At 39.0% G+C, this 17,578-nt stretch overlaps 1 protein-coding gene across 1 annotated transcript in view; it reads right to left on the minus strand.

Annotated features, from left to right (window-relative positions):
* The window catches only part of ARHGAP42 (Rho GTPase activating protein 42), a gene marked incomplete at its 5' end in the record, with an annotated part of 308,666 nt that overhangs the window by 54,950 nt on the left and 236,138 nt on the right, over window positions 1-17,578 (minus strand). The window contains 4 exon segments of the mRNA XM_006150099.3: window positions 92-201; window positions 1,982-2,082; window positions 11,750-11,879; window positions 14,383-14,487. Coding sequence (XP_006150161.1) covers window positions 92-201; window positions 1,982-2,082; window positions 11,750-11,879; window positions 14,383-14,487 — 446 coding nt within the window.

Genomic DNA, 17,578 nt, shown 5'->3' on the forward strand with positions numbered 1-17,578 from the left:
GAACGCTGTTTGATGTTTCTACCTAAACACGCAAAGAAGCAGAAATAGTTCGACTTGCTAAAAAGTAGGAAGTAACAAGAAAAGCTCAAACCTTTCAACTACTTCAATGTCAAAGCAGAATCGTTTGTCAATTGAATCCGTCTTTCGTCGGATACAGGATTTTAATTTAAACATTTCCGGTGAGCTAGTAACAAGGCCATTCTGAAACATGAAAGGCATCACATTATTAACAGGACGACGTGGTGCAATGAAATCCATAAGCTAAAAGTTGCTGCATTATAATGTTAGCTTTAGAGTACAAGGTACGTATAAAGATCATAACCACACTGCTCTTTTTTACCCTCTAATATTAGCTGCCCAAATATAATACACCAAACCATTTTTTAATAAATCAACTACATATATGTTTTATTTCAAAGAATTTGTGACATATCACCCAGTATCCTTCCATATACATATTTATACTATTATGCTAAATTATACTATTAATATATGCACACTCCCTTAGAACTTCAGATTTAGAAAAGGTAGGAAATGATAGATTTATTGTAACATCACAGGTGGAGCTACACAATGCTCATTAGCATACAATACTGTTGCTTTTAATACAAATTTCCTAGACTGCTAAGAAATTATCATTGTGTATGTGTTATCTTTGCAGCAGAGCCTTATGGTGTTAAATGAAGCTAGCTCCAAGTTGCAAGAGAGCTGCCAAAATACAAATTTTAGCATGTACTTGCTATAATGCTATTACTACTGAGTGTACCGTGTGATTACACTGTTGGTAACCAACTGCTACTCTGCTACTAAAACTAAAACTCTTTGGAAAGGATCCAGACTCTTTGGATAGGCCCAATTAAATGACATTCTCTTTTATATTTGAGATGCCAGCCTCAGATAAAAGTTTATCCAGTGTCTAATACAGTCTATCTTTGGTTGCAAATCTCATCAATTTATGAAAAGAACACTAACAACTCCCTACCACATAAACTGAAATTCTGGCAGTATCTATTAATACTATACAGAGTAGAAAGCAGGTATGAGTATGGCATTTAATCGTCTCTCATTATAGTGGCAATCTCGAGTCTCCCTGGTATGTTCTCCTTTATTTAACATCTTTCAGGCTGAATGATTAGAGTCTGATGAATGCCCAAGTACAATAAGTTTCAGGGGACACATTTGAGTATCTGCATGTGTATACATTAGCTCAACCCTTCACTTTGTTGTGATCTATACCACAAAATGACCGGGTGAGTCACTTTCTATTTTTTAATCTGTCAACATAGGCTGGACTAAATTATCTTCAGGGTAACTCGCAGTTCTAGGATTCTTAGATCATGGCCTAATTATCTAATTCACAAATTTGACCATTTGCCCTATTTATCTCTACTCACAAAAAGATGATACACTGCACGCAATAAACCTGCAGCATTTCTCAAATCAAGTTCACTGTTTTCTCATATACTGTTCAATAGCCATGCAAGACATTCCATGACCAATTTACTTTCGGGGATAAATTAGCATTGACTAGTTTCTCCTGAGAACCATGTTGGCCAGGATTCTGGCAAACAGTACACAGTGAAGAAGAAATAATGGCATTGGGGACAAATGCAGCCTCTCACAGAGGCAACCTGGGAAGAAGATACAGGGTCTGTGAGGCTGGTGCAGCCACTGACAGTCCCTGACTGGGCTGCTAGTCAACCACCAGCACAAAGTGACTGCTACCAGGGATGTGAGACGACATCTCAGCCATCCACTGAGGGATCCCCACATTTAACTCAACTGTGTACATACACTTCAAAGTCAAGGAAAAGGGAAATCCTGGCCACTCTTTTTCAGTCATTAAAGTCTCTGAAATGAAGTTACTTTCAATTTTTAAAAAAAGTATACACAGGTTAGAAAACAAGCATGTGAACTTTTTTCCTTTTACTTTCATGACTTAAATGACAAGCTTGGTTGGAAAACAAAACATGACACTCACCATTTTCCCACTGGATTTCATTTCTGAAACACTCATTGTAAATGTTTTACTTCCTTTATCGTACGTACAGTAATGCTTAATCCATGTAAAACCAAGGGGCCCTGATGTACAAGGGAAAAGAAAACATTTCAGATATTGTTAACAAACAACTTGTATCTATGTCTGTATATGCTCCAGTGTTATGATACCCAGTTAAGAATCCACACAACCATGCTAGTTTGGGACATGTACTAAGAATGTGAAAAGAAAGGACAGTGGCATATGGCAGAGTGCCTAGGAACCAAACAACCCGGTGTTACCTTCAGCTCCGACAGCAGCTCTGTAACTGATGAGTTACTTTAGATCTGAACTTCAATATCTCATCTATAAAAATAGTATATTTGTACCCTTCACAGAAGTCAGTTAAATGAGAAATAATAATGAGGGTTTTCTTTTTTTTTTTTTTTGGTTTATTTTTATTTATTTATTTATTTTTGAGAGGTTTTAGCTACAGGGTGCGTGTGCTTGCCAGAAAGACAGAGAGACAGAAAGCAAAAAATCTCCTCCGGGGAATGGCCACACCAGAATCCCTTTTCCTCCATTCTCCTCTCAGGATCTTGGGCACGCACATACACATGCCCGGTTTGAGCTTAAGCTACTGGTCCGGAACTTGAACCGCGGTCAACTATATGGGAGTCCAGTGACACAGCCATTATGCCAACTGCTGGTGCCAATAATCTGATTTATTAAAAATGGTTTCTTTACTTCCACCCTTGTTCTCTATTCTCAAAACTGTCAAAATACTTGCAAAAATTTTAGCCAAGTCATTTAATCCTTTGTTCAAAACCCCTCAGTGACTTTCTACTTCATTTCAGAAAAAAGCTAAAACGTGTATTATTCACAAGGCACTGCACAATCTGGGCTTTTATTCTTTTCCCTATTTCACATGCACTACTTAATGCCTCATATGCTGTGCTACAGCTACTCTGGCCCCCTCACTGGTCCCTGAACACAGCGAATGCATTTCTGCCGCAAGGCATTTGCACTCACTCTTCCCAAGCTGCGCTACTTTTCCTTCAGACACCTGCATGCCTTGCACTACCATCTTTGGTCAGGTTGTCTCCCACATGCCATCTTCATTACACAAGCTTTCCTGGGGAAATATCTACCATCTCAACACGTTCATCTTAGCATTTCTTACCTCTCTTCGTTGTTTTCCTTTCTTTGTAGCAATTATCACTATCTAAAATATTATAAACTTTACTATATTTGTTATGTTTCTACCAGCAGATGGTGTAATGGTTACATCGCAGGACTCCCACGTAGCCAACCACAGTTTGAGTTCTGGACCTGGTAGCTTAAAACTCACACTGGGCATGTGTGCATGAATGCCCAAGATCCCTGGAGGAAACTGGAGAAGAAGGAATTGCAGCACAGCCATCCCCCCAGGGAGGGTGATTTCTCATTTCTGTCTCTGTGTCTCTGTCTCTCCAAAGAGCACACATGCTCTATAGCAAAAACCTCTCTTAAAAAAATATAAAAAGCCAAAAAACTCTGAGGGTGGAAACACGTGCTGTTCACCTGCCTATTCTTTTTTTTTTTTTTTTTGGAGAGGTTTTCGCTATAGGGCGCGTGCACTCGCCAGACAGAGAGAGACAGACAGAAAGACAGAAAGCAAGAAATCACTCCCCAGGGGGGATGGTCACGCCGCAATCCCTCCTCCTCCATTCTCCTCTTGGGATCTTGGGCACGCACGCACACACGCCCGGTGTGAGTTTAAGCCACCGGGTCCGGGACGTGAACCATGGTCGACTATGTGGGAGTCCAGTGACATAGCCATTACGCTAACTGCTGTTTCCCCACCTGCCTATTCTTTATCATTTCAGTATTTATATTAAAGGAACTTGTACATATGTGATGTTCACGTTCATTTTCCCCTTATATAAATACTATGCAATGGTTTCCCATAGTGCACCACATTGCTGTGCAGTGTTCTCCAGAGGAATCAGATGCTGCCACTTCACCAGGGGCCAGGATGCATTGTTAGTCCAATTTTTTATGTCTAAAGAATAGATTTTCAGTTTCCCCCTCAGACGCCAAGTATCTTGTACCCAAATACCGCAGTGGGCTGAGTGGGTTAAAATAGAGTCTGGTTTCTATGTACCTTCTCTAGCCAGGGTCCTACCCTGCCTAAACCTGGACTTTTCTAGCAACAACTATGCACAACATTATTGCTGGCTTGATTTTAGAACCACATGTTTAAAAACAAGAAATTGAAATTTTAAAAAGCACTTCTCCAAGCAAGTGTTTCATAAGCCACTTGAATTTTTTTTTTCTTTACTAATAATGTCCTTGGTGTCAAGTTTAACTTTAATACTTAAGCTACTCCAGATTTTTAAATTATGGGGTACAGCCATACGCTTTGTAATCAGAACGGATTACTGTAATTAACTTCAATTCTGTTTGGGGACTATTTCACATGAAAATACTTAACAATACTTGTTGATAATTTTCTTACAAGCAATGTAAAATATCTTAGAGGCTTAGAGCTGATTAGTGGAAAGTGGCTAGCTGGATATTCTCAGAGTAACTTTACTACTTAGGTAGTGATTTAAGAAGCATTACGAGCTATAATTCTTAAATAAAGCTACTGCACTGCTTGGATGACCTTTTGCAAACAAGTTTTTTTTCCCCCTGCCTCTATCTTGAGTTCGAAAATGCCTGCATTTAACTTCAAGTCTGCTGCACACACATGCTGCAGTTTTTAGTTCCCTGGCAATGGGCCAGGGCAGATGTTCTCAGACGAGCAATTCTAATGTTCTTAAAAGTATCTGAGAAAATTAAAAAATTATGACAGCCCAAAAGTTGTAAAAATAAGTTTAATTATTTTACCCAGTAATTGTCTGAGGTTGCTGAGACAAGTATTTGAGAAGTGGAAGGGGAATTAACACTCACTGAAGACCTACTAAGTGACAGCATTTTATCTAAGAGCCTTTTAAACCAGACATCACAAAGAACGCACTGCATACAAGGAAACTGAGTCTAGGAGCTGCAGATGGCACTCTTCTCTTCAGTAATGAGTGGTTATTTTTAGGGGTATGGTATTCTAGAGTTGTTTTAAGGATGAAATAAGAAGCCAGAGGGTGGTGCGGTAATAAAACATAATGTACAAGGCAACCCCACGTGGGAATGTTCCAGGTGCAAGTTTGGACACTTTCTTGAATATCCCCTGCACGTGCATGCCCATGGCCAGGGGCTGGCTGAAGCGGGCCATGTTGGGATCCTGTTGTGAGTGCACATGCGTGCTTTTTCTCTCTCTTAAGAAATTAATGGGTCGGGACCAGCAGTTAGTGTAACAGCTATGTCACTGAACTACCATGAAGTCAACCGCGGATCGAGCCTCGAACCTGCTGGCTTAAATTCACACCAGGCGCGTGTGCGTGCGTGCCCAAGATCCCAAGAGGAGACTGGAGGAGAATGGATTGCAGCGTGGTCATCCCCCCTGGGGGGTGATTTCTCGCTTTCTGTCTCTCTGTCTCTCTCTGTCTTTCTGGCAAGTGCATGCGCCCTATAGCAAAAACCTCTACAAAAATAAAAGAAATTAATGAGTAAACGCAACAAAAAGAATTAAATGTAATAATTATAAATTGCGCAGAATTGTAAAGAATCATGGTAAGCACAGAAATATTATTTTTAACACCATCAATAACAGAGATATCTTACATATGTTATCTCTTCCTTCTGCAACATCACTATGAGACAAGTATAAATATCCCTTTTATGAAAGAGGAGACTGAGCTCAGAACACTATTTGCAAGAGCCACCCACGTAATCAGTGACAGACGTGGATTGCCAACATAGTTCAATTCTAGAATTCACACTCCTCCTGGTTAAGCTGAAATCTATTAGGATGTGATTTAATGCCTGCCTGGAGGTAGACAACGTGAAAACCACCTATCCAGAGAATGTGGAGCTCTGTGTCCAAACGACAATGAAGTGCTTCTACCCGATCAAATTCATCTCCATTTATCACTCAGGTTTAGCTCTGATTTTTACTATTGATCACCGGTTGCTAATTGCATGACTTTGTCTGATGCCTTCAAGTACGAAATAAAAACCCTAAAGCTAAATTCTTTATCTCATTTTCTGTTCCCCACAGAACTTACTCATTCAGTGATAGCAAGCACACAATCAATACATCTTAGTGAACTGGCTAGATTTTCTTATTATGAATGCTTTCAAAGATTCCAAGTTGGAAAAAAGCTTTGAATATTTGTCTCTCATAGAAAAATAATTCCTCAAACATATAAATCCATTTTTTTTCTTTTTAAATCCCTAGGCCATAAATTGGGGACTGGGGGAAGACTGGGGGTGGGAAAGACAGGAAGAAGGAGAAATTATGAGACAAGTAAGAGAACTTAAAAAAAAGAATTATTTAATTTTATTTATTATTATTATTTAATTTTTGCTATAGGGCATGTGTACTCACTAAAGAGAGACAGAGCCAGAGAGAGAGAAAGAAAGAGAAAAGCAAGCTGCCAGGTCCAAGACTTGAATTGCGGTTAGCCATATGAGAGTCCTGCGCCTTAACTACCATGTTACCTGCTGGTCCTGAGAGAGAACTTTCAAAGTGATTAACACATGCTCCTTACGTTGAATTATGGTGACGGTTTCACAGGAGCATGCATATGGTAAAGCATGTCAAACTGCATATTTGTCATATGTGCAATTTGTTTCCTAATTATACGTCAGTAAAGCCGTAAAAATGCAAGCAAATAAAGAAGAAATCAAGATGGAAATTGTCTTGGGGGGAGAAAGGCAACATCAAAAGAGAGGATATTTAAAAAAAAAAAGAGAGAGAGAGGGAGAGCTCAACTCTGGAAGCCTCCAATACAGGCCCTGCTATTGGGCCATCACAGCAAGTGTATAATCAAATGAATACTTCACTTATTCATTTATTTTTATTTGGCAGAGGGTGCCTGTGCTTGTCAGAGAGGGACAAAGAGGAGAAAGCACCCCTTGATTGAGCATGGCCATGCAACAGTCCCTTCTCCACCATTTCTCCATCTTGCTGGGACTTTGAGTATGCCCACATGTGTTCCTCAAGCCATTGGGCCAGACCTTGAACTGCAGTCAGTCATGTGGGATCCTTTTCCTTAACCACCAGGCCATAGGCTGGCACCCAAATAAAGCTCTGAAGAGGATAGGTTAGGCTGTAGGTGAGCCTGGAGACAGTGAGCACGCAGTTACGAGGCCACTGCAAAAAATTAACCTAAGTCGGTAGAGACGGAGAGAAGTTGTGGAGTCAAAGGTTACGAAGGAGACAGAACGGATGGATTCTGCTGCAGGCTATAGAAACACACTTGAGTTTTGGGACCAGCAGTTGGCATAACGGCTATGTCGCTGGATTCCCATGTAGTCAACTGCGGTTTGTGTCCCGGACCCGGTGGCTTAAAACTCACGCTGGGCGCGTTTGAGTGCGTGCCCAAGATCCCAAGAGGAGAATGGAGGAGAAGGGATTGTGGCGTGGCCACTCCCCCTGGGAGGTGATTTTTCGCTTTCTGTCTCTGTCTTTCTGGCGAACACACGCGCCCTATAGCTAAAAACCTCTTCAAACAAACAAACAAAAAAAAAAAAAAAAAAAAGGGAACAAGCGGTTAGCGTACTGGCTGACGTGACTCCTACATAGTCGACTGCGGTTTGCGTCCTGGATCCGGCAGCTTAAAACTCACACCGGGCACGTGTGCGTGCGTGCCGAAGGTCCCAAGAGGAGAATGGAGGAGAAGGGATTGTGGCGTGGCCATCCTCTCTGGGGGGGTGTGATTTCTCGCATTCTGTCTCTCTGTCTCTCTCTGTCTGGCGAGTGCATGGGCCCTAAAGCAAAAACCTCTAAAAAAAAAAAAAAAAAAGAAAGAAAAGAAAAGAAACACACTTGTTTTGTAGCCTAAGAGAATGGGTGGTGTCATTAGGAAATATTAAAAAACAAACAAACAAACAAAAAACCCTAGAAGAAAGGTCAGTCCCTGAAAGTGCTTTATGATCAGTTCAGAATGACCCAAAGGAGACGATAGGTACCTTACAACACAAGTCACCAATGTCAGGTAAGTGCACCAAACACCGTTTAGTCTACCCAGTAATCCCCAGGTTACTAAAGTGCCTGCGCTATCTCAAAGCAAAAGGGGGATTTGGGGACCAAAGGTCAGGGTCACATTCTATTGGGAGACCTGTGGTTGGCAGGGTGGTGAGTGGGCAGGAGGAGGCACCCTCTTGGTTCCTGTCACCAGGAATCCGAAGCAGCCTTTTATTTAATTGACCTTCCAAAATGAGGCTAGTCCACTGCTGGGATCTTTCTGCCAGCCCCTCCCTCTGCTCTACCCACCCTAAAAATAGGAGACATTTTCTTACACACCCCCAGAGAGAGGAAGGACTGTCACCCGGGTGCTGAAGGGTCCGGGGGCTGCCAAGGGTCCTTGTTCCTACTAGAACTATCTACCCCTGCAAGGGCAAAGAGCCCCAGAGACTAGGCTGAGCCCTGGGTCTGGTCTTTCAGTTGCCAGAGGTCTTGTGACCCATCTGATTCCAGGAAAGGAGATGCAGTGAAGCCAGAATGTGAGGAGAAGCTGCGGGACCAATAATGTAATGTAAGAAGCCCACGGATGAGAAAATGAGTTCTCCTGACACTGCTTCCTGTCCTCTCCCCCACCCTCCGGCCCTCCAGGGAAAACTGTTGCTTAATTTCTGCCATTCTCCTTTCATATATGTACTTTGGGGCCTTTTTTATAGCTGGAAAACAAAATACCACTCCACCAACCTGTATTTAAAAAGAAATGGAAATAACCATGTAAAGAAATAAATAAAAAATAAAGGTCCTTCGCTGACAGACTGGCCCATGTGTCCAACAGCTTGGGAACAGGTAAGCAAATCATGATACTGACTAGTGCATGGACCTCCAAGTAGCAGAGGGAGATACCATGTTTGAAGTCATTCTGTTATATGATCCAAAGCTTTCGGTTTGGAATACAGTATCGTGAGGCCAGCTCATAGTGCAATGGTTAAGAACTGTGCTTGGGGAGCAGGATCCCACGAGGCTATGGTTCAAATTCCAGCTCTAGGAGCCTGAAAACACCCAGGCATGTGTGTGTTCATGCCGAATTCAGACAGGACAGATGAATGAAAGAAAAAATGATTGTGGTGTAGGGGTTGAGGTGCTGGACTCCCACATGGCTCCCAGCAGTTCGAGTCCTGGACCCAGTGGCTTGAAACTCAAGCTGGGCACGTGTGTGTGCGTGCGTGTGTGTATGTGTGTGTGTGTGTGTGTGTGTGTGCCCAAAATCCCTAGAGGATAAAAAAGTGAAGGTATCGCAGCATGCCCATCACCCTGGGGGGTGATCTCTCACCTTCTCTGTTTCTCCATTGTATACAAGCAAGTATTTCTCAAAAACAAAACAAAACAAACTACACTGGCATGCCCAGGCCCCACTGGAGGGTTGCCTTTCTCCGTCTCTCTTTTCTTCCACCTCTCATTTTGTGTCTTTCTCTCTGGGGAGCATACACATCTCTGACAATAAAAAGGTATATATTGTGTACCCTCAAAAAATTCAACAACTGTTTTAACTCCTAGAGAGAATTAGAGAGAATGCAAATAATAAAATAGTACCAAGTCACAATGAATTAAAACAATAACAACAAAAACCCTTACACATGAGGACAGCACTTCCTCTTCCAGGTTCAAAGAGTCTACATTGTCAGGGACAGGAGATGGTGTACTGGTTATACCGTTGGACTGCCCCATGGTTAACCAAGGTTTGAGTCCTGGACCCAGAGGATTTAAACTCATGCCAGGCGCTTGTGTGTGCATGCCCCAAATCCCAAGATGAGAATGGAGGAGAAGGGACTGCGATGTGGCCATCCCTCCTGAGGGATGATTTCTCACTTTCTGTCTCTCTGGCAAGCACACACACTCCTTAGTAAAAATCTCTTTAAAAAAAAATTTTTTTAAAGTTCACATTGTCAACAAATTCTTTCATTTGGTCAAATCCTCTATTAATACAAAATACGAGCTCCTCTCAGTGCACCCTCACACCAAGGCTCTCAAACCTGAAATAATTATTTAAAATAAGTATTTCACAATTTCCCGAGAGTCCTTAAGTCAACTCTATACATCCTTCATATGAATCAATTAACTGGTCATTTTTCATGAATGGAGGGTAAAAGCTATTTATTATGTTCTAGTTATAGTGTACCTAGAAAAGTCACTAAGATCTATCATTGTGAGACTTGAAAACTGCAGACTGGCTCAGCTCCCTAAGTATGATATGAGAAAGAACATCGGCTCAGCTCCCTAAGTATGATATGAGAAAGAACATCAGGGATCCCAGATCTCCTGAGCCAGTGTCCATCTGCCTTCCAGTCCATGCGGTACTAAGTGCTTCTCCATTCTGTCAGACCAAACTGTTATTTATGTACTGCTGTCCAACAAATGAACATCATTTATAATGAACAACAAATATGCAAATATAAAGTGTGCTGGCATTTTAGGGACCCTGTGGCATGGATGTCAAAAACCTTTAAAAACTAACTTAATGCCTCTGAGAGTCCTCATCTTAAACCCTTTAACTAGAACAGTTTACCTATAAAAACAGCTTCTTTATTTTATTATCTACAGACAGGAAGACTTTTGCGCACAGCTACTCCATGTGGTTGCTGAGTACCAGCATGTGAGAAAAGTACAAAGACTGAAAATAAACACCTCGAAATTTTAAAAGTAATTTGACATGGCTGCACAATCCAAGCGTATTTGTATTTGACAAAGACATTGATCCAGGATGGAAAGAAAATAAAAACAACTGCTCCTTCACTACAAACACCATCAGAGCCCTGCTTTAGGGCACATCTGACTTGAAACAGAAAGTTAATTTACTTCCAATAGTCAAACTGGTTCCACTTAATGACAAGTAACGTGCAGAAAGGACCCTGGTTACACAAGTTTGAATGACTTTTTATTAATTTTTATGGAGAGAAAAGTGTGAGGCAATTCTAACAATGCTCTATTGAGTTTGATACTTATTTTCTAACCTCAGGAAGTAGAATGTCAATCTGACGTTACATTATTGCAATTTTACTCCTGAAAATTGATGGAGCACAGAATTAAATGAAATAACTCTGCTTGAAGAGAAAACTATTATCATTGTCACTAGGATGATTCATTCTGATATGGCTTTGATTTTCAATTTTCCATGAAACTTATAAATTAAGATTAAGTATCATGGGACCAGCAGATGGTGTAATGGTTGTCACTAGGCTCCCTTGTAGTCAACTGCAGTTTGAGTCCCAGACCTGGCAGTGTAAAACTCATGCTGGGCACGTGTACATGCATGCCCAAAATCCTGAGAGAAGACTAGAGGAGACGGGATTGCAGAGTGGCCATTACCACTGGAGGGTGTTTTCTAGCTTTCTGTCTCTCTGGTGAGCACATGCACCCTATAGCAAAAATCTCTAACAACAACAACAAAAAGTCAATATCACAATAAAATTCTGAACCTGGACTCATGTTACCACATCATCAGTGAAGACTTTAATTTTTAGGCAAACATTTTGTTCACTTGGACATCCTGATGACCAAATCTGGGAAAATGTCCTCATTTTGGTAGTTGTGGTGGCAGAGTGAATTACTCTAAATACTAGAAAGCTATACAGAATTTCCGTCTTTCCACTTGAGAGAAGTGAGGCGAATCAAGTTACATCTCACAGAAACAGAACATGAAGAGGGAAGTTCCATCTGTGACTCACGTTTCTCCTGGACGTAAAGATAGCCTTCCATGGTCCACTGGCTGGGAGGTCTGTAGTCCTGATTGGCAGACTTCATCCTTTGCATCAATCGCTCTACCTCTTGTCGAGTACTTTCAAAATTATTTCTCGTCTTAAGTAAACAAAAACAACAATTTTCATCATTGTTTCCTTTCTAGTTTAAGGATAGCCTGAAAATTTTAAATTGCAAATGGTACAAAAGGTAATTTTGATTCTTACATCACTATTCATCATAACCCTGACCCTGTAATGTTGGGTTCTAAGGTTTGATTTTGAATCACTTTAGTGAAAACTACTCTGAATGAACTTCTGCATGTTTCTCTCTTGAACCTATGTGTGTACGTATAAGAAAGAGAGACAGAGAGACAGAGAAAGAGAGACTTTCTTTCTATTTTCACACTCAAACATTATTATGTAGGGAGTAAACTACAGCAATTAAAATGTGTAAGACTTGGGACCAACTCCATTGGTGCAGCAGTAATGCATGGCTCAGAAGAAGCTGCGTGCCACATGGCAACTGTGGTTTGAATTCTAGGCCCAATCAGTCTGAAACAGTTGGGTACACATGTGAATGTCCAAGATCCAATGGGCTGCAGGACTGGAGGAAGGTGATCCTGTGTGACCAGACTCTGTGAAGTGTGGTCCTCTCTCTCTCTCCTGTGTGTGTGTACATCTCTATCATTAACAAAGAAAAGGGAATTTATTTTTTAAAATGTAAGATTCATCAAGTAAGGTTCTGAATTTCCTAACACCAAAGGTAAAAAACATATACAAAAAGATTTAATTTCTTTTGAGCAGAAAAGAAAAATTAAGCACACCTCTCTTTGATATCTGTAACACTGACCAAATCAAGAACACCACCATTTTTGTTCTACAGGCTTTTTTGAAGAAATATCATACAACTTGCTTTCCAGAAATACTAACAAAGCATAAAAACATAGGCTTCCAAGTACTAACTTGCAAAATATAGTTTTTCTCATTTAATAAGCTTACTTAAGGTATGTAAAGTATATAGCTTTTTTACTATGAAGGTCTCTTTTATATTCAGTCCACCTTATATCAACAATATGTGTTAAAATCTGACTCTAAAATCTTCCAGGGGACCATAATAAAAGAACTGGATATTAAGGCAGGTTACAAAAATTTTGTCACTTTTGCTATTTTTCTCTTTCAAACATCTGATTCCTTATTTCTCTCCTGTTCCCAAATCCAGGGATCTTAATGTAATTATATTTAATATGGAAATAGTCATAAAAATACTGGGTGGCTTGAAAAATCATTGCACATTTTTGCATACAAAAACACAGAAAAAATGCATTATGATTTTTCTGACCACCCACTACCTCAGCTTTTATAATTTTCCCTTTCAATATTTACTGAAAAAGTTGAAATGCATTCCATATTGAAAAACTATGAAATGAATAAAATGTGAATTCTAGAAAATCTAAGTTAAATAAAAGCAAAAACTCAAAACACAAGTAGACTAAATCCAATTACATATTTCTCATGGGACACTCCAACTCTGTAGTTCTATTTATTAGACATGTCTAGAATAGCAAGAATCAGATAAGCAGAGAAACATAAGCTTTTCATAGAAAATTAAATAAAACATTTCCAAATTATTTTGGATGTAGACTAATATACAGTCAAGATTACAGTTATTGTAAAACCTCAGCAATGAGGACTTTATTATTTGTCAGGCTTGATAATACAGAAATGGGCTGTCTAAATTTTTAAAAATATAAATGGTGCTTTGCATTTAAAAATCACAATTTGCTGTGTAATCAGAGATTAAAAGAATTAGGTAACTTAACAAAACAAAAACTGATAGACTCTGTGTAGATAATTCTCATTTATGTTTCAAAGCAGTCACTTTGAATGCTTCAAAACCACCAATTTATTATTTGGAAATAATAAATAGCAGACATTTTATACACAATATCAGAAAGAGGTGAGACCTTAGAATATTCAAGTATAATCCTTTCATTTCACAAATATAGATATGAAGCACCTTTAGAACATAAGATTTGCCTAAGGTCACCTAATAATATCTTCTCTTGCTTTACTGAGGTAATAGCAACAAATACAAACTGTACATATTTAAAAGGGGCAATGTAAAGCTTAGATATATGTATACATTGTGGAATGATTACCACAACCAAGTTAATTAACATACCCTGCATCTCATATAAATTACTTTTGTGTGTGTATGGTGAGAACAACTTAGATTTACTCAAATTTCAAGTGTATAATACAATATCATTAATTATAATCACCTCACTGTGCAGTAGATTTCCAGAACTTAATCCATCCTATCACCTAACAAATACGAATCTTAAAAGCAAACATTTCCAAACTTCCAGGTTACCTTCAACTTAGTAACATTTTGTTTTATGAAATTCACTAGTGTAAATTTTCCTAATGTAAGGTTAGCTGTTTCCTGTTGCATTTTCACCAGCAGCTATGAAAATATTTTGAAATAAACTTGTAAAGTGGTTTCTCCAAATTTATGAGTTTGTACTATAGTTAGACACAGTTTTAAAAGAGTCCAAGGTTTGACTTGGTCACAACTTCATTGTTCTGTGACCATCAAATTTGCTAAGGTATAGTCTTACATTCTGCAAGTTGAACTGCAGCTGTTGCTTATATGGTGCAAATTCCTGGGCGAGTTCATATCCCTCATGGTAAAAAGTAAATAAACCCTGCAGGAATGACAAAAGCTGCAAAGATAAAAGAAAAAAAATGAAAACTTATTTTTAAAAAGATGATCACCAAATTATTTTTTAAATAATTCATTTCATCTTATATATTATTATTATTATTAATAATTTGCAGAGAGAAAGAGAGAGGGAAAGTGAGAAAGCAAGTCACTAAGTCTGGGACTCAAACTGTAGTCAGCCACGTGGGAGTCCACATCGGTGAATCTGTGAACAGAACAAGAGTAACAATATTAAACAGCGTTGTTAATTAAAAAGTTTTGAAGGGTCAGCAGATATCATGGAGATTAAGAATGCTGGATTCCTTATGGCCCACTGCATACTTCAAGTCCTGGACCCAGTGACTTGAAAAATATTCTGTGACTGCATGCCCAAAATCCCAAGAGGAAAATGGAGAAGAGATTGGAATGTGGCCATTCGCCCTGGGTGAGGGGAGGTGATTTCTTGTTTTATCACTACCTTCTGTCTCTGTCTGAGCAGTGCATGTACCCTGTATTTTTAAATATGCATGAATTTAAATATTTAGCAAATAAAAAAAAACTGAAAAGATAAATGCAACCTGAGGAAGCAGTCAAAGATAAAAATAGAAAATAGTGCATGGTAAAACAAGAATATGATATAAATAGTACATAAATCAAAATACAATTACCTGATCATAAAAATAAGATGTTAGCTAAAGAGTTCAGGGACCAGTAGATGGTGTAATGGTTATGTCACTGGACTCCCATGTAGTTGACCGTGGTTTGAGTTCCAGATGGGTGACATAAAACTCATGATGGGTGTGTATGCATGTGTACCCAAACTCCTGAGAGGAGAATGCAGGAAAAAGGATTGTGGCATGGCCATCCCACCTGGGGGAGGAGTAATTTCTCACTTGCTGTTTCTCTGTCTCTCTGGAGAACACATGTGCTCTATAGCAAAACTCTCTTAAAAAAAAAAAAGAAAAACAAAATAATTTATTAGGAAATTGCAGCATACACAAATAATTAAATGCAGAGAGAAAGAGAGAGGGAAAGTGAGAAAGCAAGTCACTAAGTCTGGGACTCAAACTGTAGTCAGCCACGTGGGAGTCCAGTGTCTCAACCACCATACCACCTGCTGGCCCTGATCATCAAATTATAATATTAGATAAATATATACCTCATTCTAATTCTTTAAGCAAGTAAATTTTCAATCTTCTTGTTTTACAAGACAGGCAAAATAATCAGGCATATGAAACAGAAATCACAAAAACTAGTTTTTATTCCCTTTCCTGGTAGGCAGAGATTTAATTTTTGAGTCTGAGTACAGATAGTTGTTCTGTAAACTACTATTCAACTACTATTCAAATGCATTAAAGAACTACCCAAAAGAGATCACTATGGGACATAAAGATCAAAGTAGCATAGGTCCTTCCCTGGAAGACATACTAAACAAAACAGGGAGCTAGACGGATCCCACATGGTCGATCATGGTTCAAATCCCAAGCAGCTTGCCCAAAATTCTATCAGGTCAAAGAAATGCAGGAAAAAGGATCATGGTATAACCAGGTCTCATTGGGGAAATCTTCTGTCTCTCTCTCTCTCTGGCAAGCACATTCGCCCTCTGACAACAGAACAAAACAAAATAACAAAAACTTTTAAAGAGGGGGGTGGAGATAAAATATGCCTAGATATTAAGAGGACTAAACTAGTAAATCACGGGTTAGAAGTATCCAAGGGAAGGAATAAGAATTTGTCCAGATGAAATTAAGGAAAGTATCACAAGGTGGCAGTACTGTTTTGACTATTAAACACCCAACATTTTAACAAGGAGTAGGAATAATGCAAAACAGAAGAAAGAATTGAGCAAAAACATGGGACTAGATAACACACATCTTTCATATCAGTTACACGAAACTGTCATTTAAAAACCACAATTTCTATTACCCTAGCCTTCTAATTTCAAATTCATGTGTACTCGTTTATACTTGTCAACTATCTTGATCTCTCCCATCACCTTATTGTGCCATAAAGTTAGGAAATATTGTGGAAAAATGTCTCCTAATTAGTCTGTACTTCATTCTTTTAAACTAGAAACAAAAACACAGTTTAAAAGCATTTTCACTTGTGAATAACTTTTGGCCACTTCCTCTGTTTGGGCAGGCGGGTAGGATTGGGCCAGGCATCAAACAGTAACTGAGTTAGGATTTCTAGCAGATAAATAGGGCTCTATCTGGAAACAGTCACAAAATTATTTTCTTCCTATACACAAGTCAACTTCATACAAAGCTATATTCATTTCAGAAAGCATATACTTTTAAAAAAAATAGCTATATTTTAAGGACTTTTCTTTTAAGAATTTTTTCTTTTTTTAATTCCAGGTTCACTTTTAAAAAATATTTACTTAGTTCCATTTGTCATTATTATTTTTTAATTTGACCAGAGAGAGAGAGAGAAAAGGAAAGCAAGAAAACAACCCATCAGGTCTAGGACTCGAACTGTAGTTGGCCACATGGGAGTCCAGTACCCTTATTCACCATGCCACGTGCAAGGTTTACTTATTTATTTCTGCTATCAGAGATAGGCACTCCCAACAGTGTATTCACTATGATCTATCCTCAGTCTCTGTTGGCCCAAATCATGGGCATGTGTGCATGGCCAGGGTGCTCAGGTAGGTGCCAGGATGCAAACCCAGAACCTTTTCCCATGTGGGTCAGTTGTGTTCCCACTGTACCATTACCTAGTCCCAAGGACTTTATTTTTTTTTCAGCAGTTCCTGTTATTGTACCAAAATGTATTAACAATTTTAGAATTACTTTATTCTCTTGATTGTACATCAACCAGCAATTTATCAAGATTATCCTAAAATAAAGTTATAATACATTTATCAAATTATCCAATAAAATATAAAGTTTGTCTGAAAGTGTATACTGTGCTTAAGTAAACCAACTGCAGCTTAATATCAGATGGAAAAAATAACTTGTTTTGAAGTTTAGACGTGTGTTGGGGCTGTCAAAAAAGTCATAACTTTTTTGTGTGTTTATCAATGCAAAAATGTGTCATGACTTTTCCAACAACCCAGTAGATTCAGAGTTTTGTGGAGACAAAATAAGAAAACACTTCTGGAAATACTT

Source organism: Tupaia chinensis, unplaced genomic scaffold, assembly GCF_000334495.1.
Source record: "Tupaia chinensis unplaced genomic scaffold, TupChi_1.0 Scaffold000276_2, whole genome shotgun sequence".
Lineage (NCBI taxonomy): Eukaryota > Metazoa > Chordata > Mammalia > Scandentia > Tupaiidae > Tupaia > Tupaia belangeri.